Source organism: Nylanderia fulva, unplaced genomic scaffold (assembly GCF_048542155.1).
Source record: "Nylanderia fulva isolate GAGA-0341 unplaced genomic scaffold, ASM4854215v1 Scaffold2, whole genome shotgun sequence".
Lineage (NCBI taxonomy): Eukaryota > Metazoa > Arthropoda > Insecta > Hymenoptera > Formicidae > Nylanderia > Nylanderia fulva.
Window position 1 is genome coordinate 6,717,001 of NW_028190263.1, and position 19,579 is coordinate 6,736,579.

At 39.6% G+C, this 19,579-nt stretch overlaps 1 protein-coding gene across 1 annotated transcript in view; it reads left to right on the forward strand.

The window, feature by feature from the left end:
* osp (myosin phosphatase Rho interacting protein outspread) overlaps positions 1-19,579 on the forward strand; it is a 177,195-nt gene that overhangs the window by 78,490 nt on the left and 79,126 nt on the right. The window contains 1 exon segment of the mRNA XM_029318271.2: positions 15,639-15,704. Coding sequence (XP_029174104.2) covers positions 15,639-15,704 — 66 coding nt within the window.

A 19,579-nucleotide genomic window follows, 5' to 3' on the forward strand; every position in this document is an offset into this window, starting at 1 on the left:
ATTTGAAGATCTTCTATAGTTACGTTACGTCTTGATGCGACGGGATCGCACTTGTGTCAGATTTGTATTGCAAATATGTTTTGTGTGAAAATAAATCAAACGAAAAATTAGATTGAAAATAATCTCGAAATTTGCGGCGAGGCATTAAATAGAATTATATAGTTCTAAAATAAAAAAAAAGATGTATATGAGATAGAATCGTAAAAAGCATGATTTGAAGATCTTCTATAGTTACGTTACGTCTTGATGCGACGGGATCGCACTTGTGTCAGATTTGTATTGCAAATATGTTTTGTGTGAAAATAAATCAAACGAAAAATTAGATTGAAAATAATCTCGAAATTTGCGGCGAGGCATTAAATAAAGAATTATTTAGTTCTAAAATAAAAAAAAGATGTCTATGAGATAGAATCGTAAAAAGCATGATTTGAAGATCTTCTATAGTTACGTTACGTCTTGATGCGACGGGATCGCACTTGTGTCAGATTTTACGCGGCCCTGGGTCAATTTGTTTAAAAGTCGCCCGTCTGGTTTCCTCTACGGCAAGTGTAACGCAATCGTAATTCCCACCTGAGGCAGCGTTGGATTTGCATTTTGCACGCAAGCGGACCGGACCCGACGAGTCCCCGGGATCCGGACAATTAATCGGTCCGCCATGAGCTTAAAGGACTGTTATTTCGCGGCATGTAACCGCATTTAAATGAGGTTACGTGTCAGCGTGGCCGCTCGAATCTCTTCTTTTTGCGATAAGAGTCTCTCTTTTCTCCTCTTTTCTCTCAACGGCTTTTCTTCCTTCGAGAGAACTTTGCGACTCTCTTTTCTTTTTGCCTCTATTTATCTCGGGAATTTTTGTAAGACAGTGTTATTCTATCTCTGCAATTTCCCTTTAAAATTGCATGCACGATTATTTTCATTCTGCTGTGTAGAAAATAATATTAATAAATGTATTAAAAAATAATAATTTTTATTCTACCGCGTTTTTAGTCGATCAATTAATTTGGAAGGGATATGAATAATTAGGAATACAAGATCTATATTTTGATATTAATTAATATTTTGCTAACAGAGACAAGACAACTCGTTACTCGTTTCATCTCGTTCCTTTTCTTTCTCTGTCGCATTTGTCACGTTCTCCTTTAGCTCTCGCGCGCCATCGAATTTTATCGCATGGCCTTAATTACGAATTTCTGTGTCACGCAGTCACGCGCGACTTTTCGTATACGCTTTTCATTACATGTCGTTGAGAAGCAAAGCGCGGTCGAGCATCACACTCTTCTTCCACTTTGTGGCTTTACTTTTCTGACATTTGCGAAATTTTTACCGATATTTATGAAACTGCTTGCAATATGCGGTGGAATTAAAAATTCTCACTCGTACATTATTTAATCTTGTAGGATTTAATTTAATGAAAAGATTGTCTTTTATACACATATACATATATACTTTTCGCGAACGGGGGGAGAATCGATATATTTTCCGTCGGAAATTCCACGATGATTTTCAAACGATCTCCCATCTGCTCCACGGGGTGCCTCCGATTCGAGCGAGCATGATCTTATTTAGCGCGCCGGGAATTCCGAGTCCTCTTTTCCCGCTTCGGGATGAGCCGTGGAATTCCACGGGAATTCATTCGCGAGGAGGAGCCGGCCGTGTCGTCGGAACACGCAAACCGCCAGAAGATATGGGATACGTTCTTGCGCGATATTAACTTTAACCCTCCATAAACCAGAATAGCTTCCGAGTAACATGCCGCGCGCGAAACGTGATGTATGTCCGCGTTTAACCTTTAGCTCTGCTCGCTCGGAAGCTGACAGACGCCACATTTGTTCGATGCGCGTATACCTATACATATATATCCTGTCGCTTCTTTTGTTTTTTTTTTTTTTTTTTTTTTTTGTATTTTTGATTTATCGAGGATATTGCCTCTTGATGATTGCGCGATTACTTGTGAAATTAAGATGTAAGTTTCGAGATTTAATGGGCGAAATGAGCAAGAGCGCTTAGAGATATTTATGGCACAATACGAAACGTTGAAACGTGAATTCTTTACGATAAATTTCAGCGAGTTGTAGACTCGATAACCCACTTGTGCAACGTGATCTATATCTTGATTTTATTATTGTTATTATGATGTAAGATGGGTTTTTATTACGGGCCTTGATGAGCAGTAGAGACGCAAGAATTGGGCGATAGTCTTAAGAAACACGAGAGCAGCGGTGGTAAAACCTCTCGTAAAGATCCGAGTTGCAACGCGAAAGTAATGTAGATCCCAGCGGAATTGCTATCCTCCATTCCGAAGAGGAGCTTCGCTCCATAAAAACCGCGCACGTAAGGAATAAATATTGCGCGCCGTTCCTAGATGGTTTGCTGCAAAGCGAAGATATACCGCGAGACAGGAGAGACGAAGCTGCCGCGGTTATATATTTCGCGGTGCGCGTTAGTCAGTTCTCGGGAAGAGAAAATTATTCCCTCTCTCGTTTAAATGAATATTTCGCGAAGTTACCTCTGGTACAAAGAGAGACGAGTAGGATTTTAATTTATTTACAATGAAAGCGTATATGTGGCGAATCCCGTTATGACACGAATACAACGTGAGTGTTCCGTAGGCATTAACAGCCTCGAGTACGCTGCTCGTTATCGAATAGGCGCGACGCCGAGGTAGAAAATATCAATTATTTACGCACTAATTTCGAAATTTAAACAGAACGTCAATGCGTTAATTTCGAAATTCTTTCCTACGTTTGTTGCGTATTTGAATATCCAATCCGACACTATATACATAAGAATTATATTTTAAAACACTATTTAAAATTCATTTACATTGCAGTATAAATGTCGAATAAAAAAAATTAATAGTGTATATATATATATATATATATATGAAGATTATTATATATCTGAAATATATAAATAAATTTTAAATATAAAATTCAGAATGATATAATTCCTTGTTTTTAGAAATCACATTAATTAGAAATAAAAGCGGTTGCTATCTCGATGCTATTTCGTCTCGAGGATCTCGCGTAACATGTGAACAAAGTCAGCTCGAATTTTCGTGAAAGGTCATATAGAGAACTCGTATCGCGGATCTTCCGTCGTGCAATAATTTATTGCGTAACTGCGGTTCCTTGTTGTTTCTTGTCGTGATATTTTCTTACATCCTAGATCTTCGGGGGTCCTTTAGCCCGCGCGAGCGAGATTTGACGTAACGATCGAATTCTTCTTTCGCCTCTCGCCATTCGAGGTGCGAGGCGTCTAAATCAGCTGATCGAGCAGATTGAAACCGTAAGTCTCACGAAATCAGATACCCGTGTATCACTTTCCAGGTGATTCCTGGCAACAGAATATATGTGTTAGGATATGTTCTTTCGAACGATGGAATATTCGCTGATACAAAGTGTAGCTGTTGCTACGTCAACTGTTAACGATGCATTACATTAATTCGGAATCGATTTTTTTCGTGGCGAATATTTACATGTTAGATTTATCATTTATATTTTTAACAAACTTTTTAACGGAGAAATTTTGAAAATACAATTTTATTATATATTGTATCGATATAATATAATTGATTCGAATTTATTTGTGCTTTGTGTTATGACATAATTTTTCTAATTTTATTAAGAATATATAATTAGTAATTTTAAGATGTAGCTAAATAATATATCGACATCTCGAAAGACATCTTTCTTGTGAGACTTATTTTCTCAAAGTGAATGATTCTCTTTCTCTGATTATTTATTAAAAGGTACGAGAGATGCGCAAAAATATACGAGAACGATGATATTTCTCATCTTATCTAGGCTTTCTCTTAACAGATGAGATAGTCGCCTATCAACCTATCGTTGTCGACGATACATACGTACGTCGTCGAGACGATAGTTCAACACGTCTTACATACTTTGCTACTTACTCCGGTATCCTCTCGTAGGACATCCTGCCCCGATAAGGATTCCTCGTCTCTTTGGCATGCGCGCCGAGATAAGGCTAGTTTTCACCGTCGTAGATTGTGTTTGTTAGTTTGGTACTCGTTCCTAAGAACGCGACTTAACGAAGTTTAACGTACTTAGACAGTTGATTCGGCACTTTTATTTTAATACAATAGCAGGTTTTCTTATCAGAGGCGATGCGTTTCTTATCGAAGCGATTTTCTATCGCGCTCTCTGCTCTGGTTCCTTTTTATAATGACACGTCTTGTCACACGGATTATTTACAGCTAAACGATGCATTTATTTATTATTCTCCTTCAAATTAATAATTTTTCTCGTTATTATCGACTCAAAAAATTTTCCGACGTGTTACTTCCACAGACAGGGTGTCTAGCAATTAGGGATATTTAGAAAACCGGGCATTGTTCGGGAATTTTATAAATCTGGAATTGTCAGTGAAAAGGAAGTTTTACTATTTATCTGGATTTTTCATATTATTCTACATTTATCTCTATAATTTGAAATTTTTTATTAAATAAATATAAACTTTTCCTTGACTCTCAGCACGCTAATTTTCTATGTTGTTAAAAATCGATTCCTCTACAGCGTGTTCGTTAATTTATATTTTCATCGTCGTGTTATTTTATTTCAATGCATTTGATAGAGACAAAACTGAAAAATTTATAATGCAGATTGTATAATTGATTAAAATTTTTGTTTTTTTAACTTTCGAACCTTTTCATAGTTGACAAAAATATCTCAAGGATTTCATGATTTAACATTTAATTGATTTATCATATAGATATATGCAAATTACATATTTGGAATAAATAATATTAAAAAGTCAGGGAAAAAATGAATTTCTGGTCTTATGGAAAATCTGAAAAAGTCGGTGAAAAATTTGTTTCATTGAGTCTGCTGGACATCCTGTTTAAACTCGAGCGTGTAATTTCTCTCGCTCGAGAAAGAAAATACGGCGTCATTTCGTTCGCTCGTTGATTTTTCGCGTGAAGTATCAGTCGTAAAGAGAACCGGGGACGTTTAAGCGAACGCGGTAGGCGGACGGTAACCTCGTTGCAAGCTCGTTACAACGACGAGCAATAATCGAGTCGCGTACAACCGAGTCGTTGTCGATCTCCGCGGAACGGTACACCTGACCGCTATCCGGGCTTTCTTTCTCTTTCTGTCGCGAACGTGGGACGGCAGCATCGCGGCCGCAGAGCTCTGGTCAACGGGATAAAATCAGAAGATCGACTTGCAAAAAAGAAAAAAAAAGAAAAATGATCCAGACGCCATTAAGCGACGCAAAGATCTTTTTTGGAAACGTTTCTCCTTGTGGCATTCTCAATTGCGCTCCCGCGCCATAATTTTCTCCGCGTAATTTATCGATCGCGTAAAATCGCGAGCGCGATGGGACGCGCCGTTTCAGATGCATATCGCGACTGATTTTTTTTTCTTCATCGACTCGTTACGCCGAAAGGAATTTTAGGAGGTTTCTCTCGAAAGGAAGATGGTTATTTTCTTGAGACTATTTTCTATTTAGAGGAACGATGGTGTTTTATAATAAGATAAGAAGAGTGCACTTATATCGGTGATAGCTTTCTTATTGCGCAAGATTCTTTTGCGAAAAATGTTTATCTGAGTTTATATCGTCGCGATAATTCGAGCGGTAATATTTTATATATACATATATACCCGTTCGTTCGCTTTAATTTCGTATCTTATGACTGGGACGACATTGTATTTCCAGCTCTTCCGAAACGTCGTTGACCACTCGCGTGAAAGCAATCGCGATGGACTGGATCTGCATAAACGATTTTACCGTCTCGCGACATGAGGAAGCCGAGAGAATTTTATTCAATTAACGGTACCTGTTTTGCTCTTCCCTCAAACTAAAAAATTTTTAATATACATATTTCTGTTCACTCTATATGGTTCTTATGGCGTCCGTGATCAGATTTTCTCATACCGTCAGGTAAAAGAGAGATACAGAGAGTTAGAGAGAGAGAGAGAGAGAGAGAAGAATTTTTTCCCGAAAGGCAATATAGAAGCATCGGCAACTAGCCGAGGGTTTGGATTTGCAGCGCGCGAAGCGAGAGCTGGCCGTAAATCCTAAGATATTAATCTAATTACGATAACCTTGAAAAACGATCGCCGTACTTGTTCCCAGCGGCGCGATAAATCCGGGATTTCCTCTCCACTCTCAGACATCCGTATTAATTGTGAATTGCAAATATATATATGTCGTAGGGAAGATAAAAAAAAGTACGAGTCGCACTGTGAAAACTAAATCGCTTCGGCACGATATGTCATCTCGATATCTAATGTTTGTGAATAACGTTATGTACTCTTGGCATATATAAATGTAATATAATGAAATTTCGCGATATAAATTTTACTGCACCATATTAAACAATTTCTTGTCATTTTCACATTTTTTTCCAAATTTTTCCAATAATTATTATACAAAATTCGATGCAAATTGATTTTGCAACAAAAATCTGTATTAGAAAATTTACCTGTTTATTAGAATTTTATACGATTTGAAAATGATATCGCAATATACAATATAGAAATGTTTCTCGATAAAGTACCACGTCTCTATAATTGGTGTCGCGTCGCGTTGACAGCTCTTGATTTTACAACAAAAATTTGTATTAGAAAATTTATCTGTTTCTTCGAGTTTTCTACGATTTGAAAATGATATTGCAATATACAATATAAAATGTTTCTCGATAAAGTATCCACGTCTCTATAATTGGTATCGCGTCGCGTTGACAGCTCTTGATTTTACAACAAAAATTTGTATTAGAAAATTTATCTGTTTATTCGAGTTTTCTACGATTTGAAAATGATATCGCAATATACAATATAAAAATGTTTCTCGATAAAGTATCCACGTCTCTATAATTGGTGTCGCGTCGCGTTGACAGCTCTTGATTTTACAACAAAAATTTGTATTAGAAAATTTATCTGTTTATTCGAGTTTTCTACGATTTGAAAATGATATCGCAATATAAAAATGTTTCTCGATAAAGTATCCACGTCTCTATAATTGGTGTCGCGTCGCGATGGCACCTTCTCTCGCGATATCTCTCGCCCATGGCCGCGTTTTGCAGGAAGCGAGCGGGCCCGATAGATGCAAAAGTTGCGCAAGTCAGCACTAGGAAGCTGTCGACGCCAGCCAAAGCCGCTGATAGAGGACGGGATAAATGTGTCTGTGCCACGCACGTTTCTCGTTTTCCTTCTCGTATGTGCTCCGGCCTTGTCCACTAGTCGCCGCGCCGGATTCCTCTCCACGCGTTCTGTTTCTTCGTCATCTTTTCTCTCGTAACGAGAGTTCGAAGGAAAAATGAGGGAAGAGAGTGAACAGCAAGATCGAAGGATACGCGCTAAGAACGGGGAGAGACAGTTGAAATCTACTTCCAGTTTTCACTCAAGTACAGCCGCATAAATTGCAGGATTATGAGATTACTGCGTGATTAAGGTTCTAGTTAGGTGTATCGATTATCGGGTACAAGATTTGGATCAGATTTGATTTGATCAATGACCGGATATTTATCATTCTTCAATTGGAAATTTTAGAAATCGAGGGAAAAGGCAGCATTTTTAAAAATAACAATACGGATATAATTTTTTTATACATTATCGTACAAAAGAGACTAGGCTGTATTATTTAACGCATTTAAGTGTTTAATTTATTTTTCTAAAAAACAAATGGATTAATTCCAAATGCATCCTGCATAATAATACATGCTTATTTTAATGAAAGCCAGAAAAATCACCCTTCGCTTCTGGCTATCGGTAGATATCTAGATCTACCAGCTCAGTGTCTGCATGGGATTGCAACAGACTCGATGATTTGTTCGCCGATGAGGCTACTTTGGCGAGGGCCGACCCCCTGCGGCGAGATTAGCATTGCCGTTTAGACTTTTTTTCAGCTTAGGAAAATACAGCCGCGCGATAAATAAGCGATTAAGCGATTCGCCCGTCCGTTCTGACTCTCGAACGCTACGTCTTTCGCGCTTTAGTTTATTTGGATTCTACACGGTCTGAATAGTGCGAAGCACCTCGCACACACCGAACCTACGTCAGTTCCCACGACCCACGATTATCCAATCCTTTCGTAAATAATCCTCGTTTAATTTTCTTGCTCTCATAAAAAAAAAATACCTTGCGTTATGAATAAAAATTGTAATTAAATGTTTTTTCCGAATAAATATTTTAATTTCACGTACGAGATGTATAAGAAACGTTTAGATGCAATTAATCACGCGCTATACGTTTAATCCAATTATTTATGATATACTTCGATGCTATTTTCAGAAGGTGAATTTATTTCTTTCCTCATTTATTACGACGGCGTTTGAAATGAGATTAACTTATACGCGAGCGTAGTGTTCTGCCTTTCTCGTTTTACTCTCGCGCAACACTCTGGTGCGTGCGTGAGGCGCATAGCGCGTTTAACATTGTAGACCGCGTTATTTATAACGGTACAGTGTGTCACAAAGTTTATGGCAGGGTGCAAATTACGATCTCTTTTTTTCCTCCTTTTTTTTCTCTCATTTTTTTTTTTACCTCTCCGATCACGCTTTCGCTCTGGGCTCGTAAATCTGACGTATCAGGCGCAGATAAATTACAAAGTGACTGGAAGGTTAGTGCCACGTGGGTGGAGAGTCGCCTTGGCAAAATTCCGATTTGCGTTCGCGATGAGGAAGGAAGAGAAAGAGAGAAGAGGGAACGCGACGGAGGCAGCAACGAAGGATGATAGCTCGAGGATTTCTTCCGTTCGAGTTATAGAAATATGGGGCACTCGCTTTTCTCACGGTCGCCGCGATCTCGCGTTTCAGGGCTGCTCCGTTTCGCGAATGCACGCGTGTTTCTCTCGATATGCTTTTCTCGAATGCAATTTGACTCGCCTTCGAGCGCATACGCGTCTCAGCTTCGGGTAAAGTTTATGTTACGTTTAAAGTTTTATACCTTGACTATTTGGACTCGAGCAAAGATTGGACATTGTAAGAAAAAGTTATGCAGATCTCGCACATATACATGTGTGCGCGTAATTGTTAAATTACATTTTTTTCTACGAGCGAAAGTCACCCCAAATTAATTCATTTGATTACGACAAAACGAGATTTGCAGCGAAATAGAATAGAATATCTTTGCTTTTACTCATAACTTATAAAATAATCGAGGTCAGAAATGATCTCACCATATAACACACCGTTGGAATTGCGCAACGCACGTTTAGCAGCGCATGCCATTTGTCTTTGCATTTACTTAAGAACGGGAACTCTAAGCGCCTCTAAGACTCCCCGTGCGATCGTATCGTGCTTTAATCCAGGAATGTGAAGCGATAGCGGTAGCGCATCGATGCTCGATTCTTCCTGCGGGCGTGGCCGATCGCTAGTTGGACGAATTACCGCGGCGCATGGTTGGCAGAGCGTGAAGGCAAAAATTCAGCCGGGTTTCGTGTCGAGGCGAGACGTTCATCATCGTTCTCTCTCGCCTTGGGTGACTTCGCCAAGTGCTCTTGGTCGCGCGTGCGCGCGTGAAAAGCGGTGACCCGCGACGTGCTTCGTCGTTTCGCCGGACGAGATAAGCAGATTCGTATCGTCCTCTCGTTTACAACCCTGGAAACGCCAAAGCATTCCCGTCTCTTGTAAAACGTTTCATCGATTACACTGTTCGACAACCAAAATTAACTGCTCGTCTCTTGATGCTCAATACAAATCTGGTTTCCAAATTATTCCATCGTGTCACAATTTTCAGAAATTTGTCATTCAAGTTGGAGAAAATATAATATAACAAATGAGACAAAAAACTGACTTTATATATTTATTATCTTGACTTTGTTAATTACCGTCTATAATGTTTAATATTACAATTCAATTTATAATTAAAATATTTGTATTGCGCTGAAGAAGGCTTGAAATGTCAGCCGAAACGTTCGCATAAATGTTTATTTCTTATGTATTTATTTTTTCGTTTTAAATGAATTTTATTAATATCATCTGACAACTGCATTATGTTTAATAGCTCTTATAGCCCTTCTTTGTTTACAATCATTAAGTTTAACAGAGCTAATTACTATTTTTATTTAATATAACAAAGTTGGTAAAAAGGTCCTTTTTCTTGTTCATTTTTTAGGAGCGTTATCTTTTTATTGTTTGTCAATTGAGCGAGTGAAAAGGTTCACTGTAAGATTGTTAATCCTTGTAATATATATATATTGTATAATAATAGGAGAATATACGAAGAGAGAAAAATAATAATTTTTACGGAGCAGAAACACATATAATTGTTTTGATACGCGCTAGATTCCTTCTCTAAAGTCGTCACTCGGCGACGGTCACTTTCATCAAGGTCGGGAGGGGGATTTCTCTTTTTCTCCCTCTGCAATTGCTGATAACGAGAACGGGACGCGAGCGATGTCGACCGAAACGATCGATCGATCGATCGTTTTTGCGCGATTTATCGTCGTCGCGCGCGATGTAGCAGAACTGATTTCTCCGGTTGTACCTGATTGGAAGGATCGCGGAACCTTTCTCCGGCATTCGTAAGAAGAGAGAACGACGCAACGTCGATACAATGTCGCGATTACGCAGAAAATTGATATATGTATATACACGCGAGCAGAATTTAAGCGTTATTAACCCACATTTGCGTATAGAATATTCGTCGTCCTCATAAATTAGGCAAATTTTTGTTTCTTTTACACCACACCGGGTGGGTTCGCGTATTTGGGACATGCCAATTAACTGGACAAACCGCTCGAACAAACGATCGTTCTTCGTCGCGCCGGTGTTATTTCGACTTTCACCTCTGCCCGACTATATATTCATTACATACTTTCCCCCCAATGCACCTGTCTAACGTTCGATAATTAAATGAGCCTCGTCATATCGCGCGCCGGACATTGTTGACTCGTTTAATTGACAGCGACACGCTGATCGTCGCGCTGTTTAAATTACGACGGAGAGTTTCGTCGACACGAGACGATATAAAAGAGCACGCGCAATAATGAGGCTAATAATTACGGCTTTAATCGAACTCGCTGACAATATAATACCGCGAGCGACTAATAATAATAAGTGCGCTCGCCGATTGTGCACTTTTCATCGGTGGTTACTCGCGAGAGAGTTGCGTTTTATTAAAATGCGAGTCACGCGAAAATAGACGAAAAAGCGATGTAAAAATTCCAGGGCAAGCAATTTGAGTAATAACAATAATAATCGATCGTAATGATTTGTGAAAAATAAATTGATGAAAGTCAGTTCGACGCGACGCGACGCAACGTTCGAGAGACGATGATTGAAATGATTTCCCATTTGATTGCGGTCACTTTCGAAACTATGCTGTTCGCGTGGACAACACGCGGGATACGCGAGCTTATTTCGTGTCAACAAAACGGATTCGAAGAATGTCCGCGCGAAAGTATTAGTCACGCTATCGCGAGCGTGACTTTTCATTGCTATCGTGTCTCTTTTCGTGCGACTGGGGATTAAACGGCGTTACAGGAGAGCGATTTACAATCTAGGTACCACGACTGCGTCGTAACTTGGCCGAGCATCGAGAGATGCAGCGAAGTCATTCAAGAGCAAAGTGAAGCAACGTGAATCCGATCGTTTTATCGAGGCTCATAAATTCCTCCGGGGAAATAAAGAGAAATCGTGACGCAATAAATTCTGTGCAAAAGAAGAAATAATTAATAATTGATTAAACTTAAAGAGAGCCTTTTTGGACTGATAGGTTTCTCTAGGATTGATCATGCGTTTCGTAGAAAAAATATTTAAGGATAAATTTAAGCGACCAAATCTAGCACAAATTTTTATTCATTAAAACGACGTTTCAACCATCAGCTTGGTGGTCATCGAGTAAAAATATAAAAATGTTATTATAATTAATTTCACAAGGTAATTTTAAACAGTTATGCACACAGATTGGATTTTACGTCCAATTAAATTATTTTTTGATTCTTAAATTTATTCTTTGATCGTTCTTCTAGCGATTTAAACATTTAATTATTTATTAAAAATATTTAACCCAAAATAATAATAAATGTAATTTATACCTGTCGTTTCCTGCGTTACTTATTCGTCCGTGCGAGAGAATATAAGAATGCGAGCCTTGTACCGGACACGGTGGTACTGCGAATCCTTAGGAAGGATATTTCTTTTCGTCGACCGCGGCATTCGGGAACGGGCGGAGCTCGCGGGAAATAGGATCGGCAGAATCGGGATTCTGTCGATGGAGGATCGTCGGGTCACGTTACCGTTGTGGTCGGAGATCGGTGGTCGGTAGAGCCTTCGGCAACCACGGTGTTCGAATAGGTAGCATGCTAGCTAGCACGTTAACCGGATCGTGAGGCGAAACACGAATAGCGAGCCGATATGAGGATACCAAATCCAATCGATGGACGATCGAGGAAGTCGTAAGAGAAAATCGAGACGCTCGGTAGACACACCGAGTTACGAAGATTGAAACGAATATCCCATAGCCACGATAACAGGGGAAGAAAACTGGGAGAGATTTGACAGATGCGACTTTCTTCGGAATTTTTTCTTTTTTCTTGACGATTAAAAAACATAATTAAGAAACTTAATTAAAAAATATAATTAAAAACGTAATAGAGACTTGATGATTTTACGCAGCTAATTATGTTGCACGAGTTGCATCTCGAGGATTAACGCGTATGAGAGAGAGAGAGTGAAGAGAGCGCAACTTTTCTTATTTTTAATTAATTTTATTCATCGATACGTATAATTCTCTGGTAATTAAAAAAATTTACCGAGAACATGATTATGTCGCAATTATATTTTTGCGATGTACAATTAGTCACCTTGTTCGACTTTAGGAATTTCGATGACTGCTCCGGATGTTCGAAACTGGTTGAACCAGAAAGGCCCGAGAGTCCGTAGGCGGCGGTATTAACGGCCGCCTATAAACCAGAAAAGATGCGGTAGGTCAGGATTACGCGAGTCCCTCAAATATGCGAAATTACGACGTGCACTCTAGAGAATGCTCGATCTTTAATGAGCTCTGCAAAGACGTCCAAGTTCTCTGATGATTATAGAACGGAACGAAAGTTTATTTTGAAATATGTTTATGTATCGCGCTTTACGATGGTAATATCTTCGATGATGACACCATGATAAAATTCATTACATATACATGCTACGTATATAATAATTAATAATCTTCTATTTTCCTCTTTCTCAATCGACGACAACAATTTAGTCAATTTTCTAGGAGAAAATGTTGCTGTTGTAACGAAATATCAAAGTCGAGAGACTTTCCAAGTCTATCGACATGTTTCAAAATATCCATTGACTCTTAAAGCGCGCATGAGGAAGAGATTACATTTACCAGTGAGGAGAGTTCCTTGCTTTCTCTCTCTCTCTTTCTCTCGTATGATCTCAATCCTCCTGCGCATTGTTCGGTCCAGCATCGAAGCCTCGCTTCGTCTCTTCTTCTTTCTCTGTGAGAGATCTTCCCACGCACGTGTCGGAGTCCACGTACGGCGCGGATCTTTATCTTTTTCTCTCTCTTTCTCTTTTCTCTTTTCCGCGGAGTCCCTAGTGAATAATTACCAGATGAAGATACCGCCGCCTCGTGTAGGTTGAAATCTGTTCACCTCGGTCACCTCGGTCCCCCTAGCGATTTCGCAACGGTACCTATGTGCCTATTCCCTCTGCCTTTTCTCCATTCCCTACGACGGGGCGATGACACACAACGTGTCCCTTTGCGGATAAAAGCAGTACAATGGGATTCTCTCGACCTGACCGCGTCGCGGTAGAGAAATTGGCTCCTCTTCGACCACAAACCCGCATTCGTATTATTTAACTAGCATATTTTAACACATTTCCTATTTCGTGTCGTAGCTTTATACGAACGGCATTAATATGTTTCCGTTACAGTTGCGTCTTTTAATGACGTTGGGTTCTTTCCTGTCATATATGAGCGATGCTATTTATAGAAATTCAAGCCGGAGTAGGCTTTAGTAAAAAAATAATTTGCTAGAAAAACAGGGATAATCTTACAAATAGAAACTTTACAAGAAAAGAGATGCACAAAGCAAGTGTTTTTTCGATGAGCAAATAATCTTTGAAGAGAATTTTTTTTTTAATTTAGCTTCGCGCCTTTGTTATGTCAAAAGTATTTTTCGAGATGGTGAAAATGAGAAAAAGCGCATTCGATTATTTTATTAATTTAATTTATAATATTTATTGAAATCCTAGCTTATTGTTCCGCTTACAAAGGTTTGATTGGTTTCACGTTTTCTGTGTCAACGTGCGTTCTCGCCCGCGGGACATCGCGCCCACCGCTGCGGTAGACAAGGAGGTTAAGCGATGTGGCCGAAGGTATCGCATAACTGCGTGTAACTGTGCCTGCGGTCGAACGCAAACTTTACACTTTGTAAATGCATTTGCATACAATCGTGGCGCGTAAAGCTCTCGTATATTCGCGGCGCGCGCTCATCTTTAATGCACGATCGAAGATTCCTTCAATCTGTGTCCGTCAAATTCGCGATTGTTGCCACGCGATGCGTAGCAAATCTCAAGATGTATCACTGGCGTGATAATGCGCGGTGAAACTCGTCTTTTTTTTTTATTAATCGTGAGAAAGTTATATTTTGTGAAAACGCAACATCACGGAAATCCATGCATGGAAAACCGGGCATTGTCAGGGAATTTTATAAATCTGGAATTGTCAGAGAAAAGTGAGGAAATTTTACTATTTATCTGAATTTTTTCACATTATTCTACATTTGTCTTGATAATTTGAAATTTTTTATTATATAAATTTTTCTTTGACTTCCAGCATGCTAATTTTTTGTGTTGTTAAATCATCGTCGTGTTATTTTATTTCGACGATTATTTAAATAGTTTATAATGACATGTTTGTTTCGATTATCGTACATAATGTAGATTGTATAATTGATTTAAATTTTTGTTTTAACTTCCGAATCTTTTCATTGTTGACAAAAATAAGGATTTCATGATGTAATATTTAATTGATTTATCATATAGATATATATGCAAATTATATTTTTGGAAAAAATAATACTAAAAAGTCAGGGAAAAAATTAATTTCTGGTCTTGGAAAATCTGAAAAATCAGGAAATTTTTTTATCGAGTCTGCTGAACACCCTGTTAGAAATAAACGTTTTTATTATCGAAAGGAAAAATCTTTTGTGAGACAAGTGCGTATTAAATCGAACGCGCGAAATTAGCGCGAAGGAGCCGCGGATTCCTTTAGAGCCACTAGGCGCGAAAGGTGTCCGAAGCGACTCGGATAAGTTTTTCGCAACATCGCTCGCAGGTGGCAACGAAAGAGAAATCGTGACGATCCGTTGCTGGCTGCTGCACCCGCCGGCTGCGCTTCTTCTTTCTTGTTCCTCTCCGCCGACTTTGTTTCTAATTAACGGCTGCCGCGTGCTAATTGTCCAGCTGACGGGAGGCCTTAGAGAGAGATTCTTTAAGGCGAATTGAACAGGTTCAACCTTGAGTCGCGCGAAATTGTTTTCTCCCGGCGCGTAGGAAAGTACGTTTCTACGAAAATTGCGAGGTGGAAAGTTTTATCCGTGCTTTCCCGCCATATATCCGCGCTTGTCGTTATTTCATCTAATCAAATGTGGCGATTAAATAGATATATGTAAAAAATATTAATTTTTTCTAAAAAATCAATACGTTTTCTATGTTACAGAGATGGCAGAGGAGATGGTTCGTTCTCTACGACGACGGAGAGCTGACGTACTCGGTGGACGAACACGTGAGTAGCACTATTCATTTGTAATTTGATGCTTGAAGCTAATCCCTTTAAAAAAAAGCCGCTTTGCCATCAATAAATCCATTATCGTATCGATAGGAATTCTCTCACTTCTTCTCTTGTGACTGTCAGTGGGCTACAGATTGCGATAGAGATATTTTTTTAAACTGTGTTCATTTGTATATATATATATTCTATATATAATTATCTATATAATAAAAAATATTTTTAATTGATATTAAAATTAACTAAAAGATTTTCCGCGAAATTCCTATAATTTGAATTTTATGTTGCATATACATTAATTCTGTTGATGAGAGAAAAAGGATGAAACGATAATAATCATGCGATATGTCTTGGATAATAGAGTGTCAGTGATACGAAAATATCGCGGACGCGTGCGGTTCATCAAATATCATTTGCCATCGAAGGAATTCGAATTTACCGGACGATGAGACTGGAGAAATAATTTTTTCTCGGAGGCAGCGTGCACGGCAGGCAATGCGGCCTGCCGAGCATGCATTAGTTGGCCATCAGCCAACCTAGCCGCCGACATTACATCGGCAACGTCAGCGTCGCGCGAATACATAGAAGAATATGTTGCTATAAATGACCCTCCCTTCCTTTCGATACCGCTACATCTCGAATTTCCGCTTCCTGGTGTCGATGCGTACGCGGAAACTCCTTTCAAGCCGTCAGAATTGATTTACGTACGAACGAACGGCCAGAATAGAATTCATTACTGTCTCTCAGGAACGACGACCAAGTGTTTGCGACAAAGTGCTTGCGAGGCTTCTCAAAAGAGCGTTTAAATAGACGCGAATCGTCTCTATGGATCGTATAAACACTTGATCGAATGCAGTTTTTTCTGAACAAATTTTGATTATTTCTTGACATCGCGAAATTATCAATTTCATTAAAATAATATTTTGTCGCGCGTTAAAAAAAAATGTGCAGTTTAAGAAATGATTCTACCGACTCGGCTGAGTTTGAATCAGCCGGTACGGCGTCTCGCGAGAAGCAGTTTCCACTTTTGATTAATGCGTAAGTTTATCTCGTTCTTACTCGGCTCGGCTTGGCGCGTAAAATGGGAAAAAAAGCGAAAGGGGTTATATATCGGGTCCGCGTGCATAAATTGAACAGAATTGCCGTCAGCCTTGAAGTGTCCTTTACCCTTTATTTAAATCACTCTCGTGAGAGAGGAGCGGATTGCGAAGATGGCACACGCTAAGGTCTCTTTGTAAGACGCTCCTCCGCCCTGGTCATCCTCGAACTCAAATTAATGATCCGGTCTGGAGGCTTAAGAGGGTCATTCGTTTCGAGAATATAATCTCGGCCGAAAAATGCGAAAAGATAATAACCGGTATATACGCGTGCGGTGGACACTACTCTCTATAGAGCAGAACAGAAGTCGTTCTGGTCGTCCTTGGCAAGGGAATGAGAAATTAGGCTAACGGGTCGAAATAAGTCAGTCGAATAGCAGCCCCGTGCTATATTTCCGTCTAGAGAGTCGTATTTTCCTCGTGGCTCTTTATATATACGTTCGTGCACCGAGAGAATTTTCTCTTCAAATTTGATATTTTATGAGAGTTTCTCTGATTAATATTTGTCACAAGAAAAATATTAATATCCACGTTCGATGAATTTTACTATGTGCATATTCATATTTTTTATTGCGGTAAATATTAATGAGATAAACTCTTATCAAATTCTTTCAATACTATATTCACCTCTTTTTGTGCATATTTAATACGAAAGGTGACGACAAAAAATAAATTTAAAAAATTATTGCTCCCCTGGAAAAAATTCTGCGGATAATTAATTATCAATGTGAAAGATTAATTTAATTTCTGAATAAAAGAAAAAAAATCATCCCTCTTAATTAGATTATCTAATTATCTCGCGCGATACATCGTATCTCTGTCAGATTTAGAGAATGCTTTTTTTTTCTTTTAAAGCGACCCTCGGCGCGTCCTTGCGACGATTAAGAGATCGGGCTAACATTCCGTGAATAATCGGCGGCGCGGCGACTCCGCCGTTGCATTTAGCATCGATACATCATCATCGGCCGAAATTATGGCCGCCATTAATTTGCGACTCACGACTCTGTGTATCGCGCGCTCGCTTATCCCGAGACGAGAGCGCAGCCGCGAACGAGCCGATGCGGTCTTTTTCTGCCGATCTGTAATTTGTTCTGTCATGAATCGTCGGCAGGTCCGGCGCGGTCGTGGGAGACCCGGCGGAAGACCGATTGCTTTCGAAACAAAGCCTGCTCTTACCTGTCTTCGGGGTCTACGGTAGACGAACCTGCAACCCGCGGGAGCAAAACCGAGACATTACACAGGCCTCCGCCCTGCCTCCTTCGCGTGGAATTGAATCCTGAGATAACCGCGCGCGTTCGCGAGGTTAAAAAGTAATGGAGAGAGAGAGAGAGAGCCTCCCTTTGGCAGAGAGTAACCCCGGCGTAATTGCTTTCGGGATAAGACCCACGGTCGGCGGCGAATGAACGGCGAATCACGTAAATGAAGGAGTATCAAAAAGCCCGGGAGTTATCCCAATATAGATGGAGAGATATTTGTTGTCTCTCGTTTATTTCCTACGCGTTCTTACGGGAATTGAAACATTCCTCGCGGATAAATCACCCAAAGAGCGATTATATACTCAACTTATTCCTCAGCGGCCCGAGGAAATTAAAAACAGATCGTATCTCTCTCACATATCGCGTACGCACACACACACATATATATAGGGTGTTCGGTAACTAACGGACCAACGATTACAAATGGATTCTTTGGTCAATTTGGGAACGATTTTTCCTCAGTGAAAATGTCGAAAAAGGTGTATCATTTTTTACAACTTTCCAAAATTTGTCATTATGTATCTTTATAACTAAACCTCGAATTAAAATTTTATTATAGTAAACTCTACATAAGATTAACTGAAGAATGTAATTATGTTAGACTTTTAACTCCAAAACGTTTAGTTTTCAAAAAACCCATTTTTTTCAATCGCTTATAACTCGAAAATTATCGACTTCTCAACATTTTTGCTAAGGAAAAATCGTCTCCAAATTGGCCAGAGAATCCGCCCTTAATCATTGGTCCGTTAGTTACCGGACACCCTGTATATATATATATATATATACACGTGACTTTTGAAAGACGAGCCGTTTCGCGCTCTTATTTCGCGGCCTGTATATTGGCTAATTCGTTTAATTACACCGGCGTAAATCAGCCGCTCTCTCGATCTCGTAATCGGCCGCAGCCGATTGGAGGATTCATCGAATCATTCGGCGAGTCCGGCCCTTCTCTAGAACCGATGCGAAAGTGAAATGGACTTTTGCGGGGTAGGAAAGGAGAGAAGGAGCAGATTATTAATGGCATATCTCGGGATCATAGGCTCGGAAGATCCAATTTTCTGATCGGGGCCTCCGTCCTTGAAGGTCGATCGCTGGAAATGAGCGAAACGATTTATTCCGCGATTCGCGAAAAACTCCCGCTCTAATCCCGATCTGACGTTGCATTTACATAATTGATGTTTGATGAGACGAGTATAGAGACACAGTACCAATCTTCCCGATCGATTATCGATTATTCCGAGTCGCGAACCGTCGCAGAAAATTACTATCGAACCAGCATGTTTGTCATTACGTTCGTTCATCCCGTCATCGCGTCGCCGTCATTCATCACGGTAATTTGAATTTGTAAATGCTAGCCCTTTCTCCAATCATCGCTCTCGTATTCCGAATACGCTTTCACAGCAATGATCCGATATTAACGATCATGCCGTATCGCCATGTGCCTATTTGTCGTAATGACATTGCGCTCACATTTCTGCCCCGTGATTTCGAGCCAATTAACATATCGTATAGCCGAGTA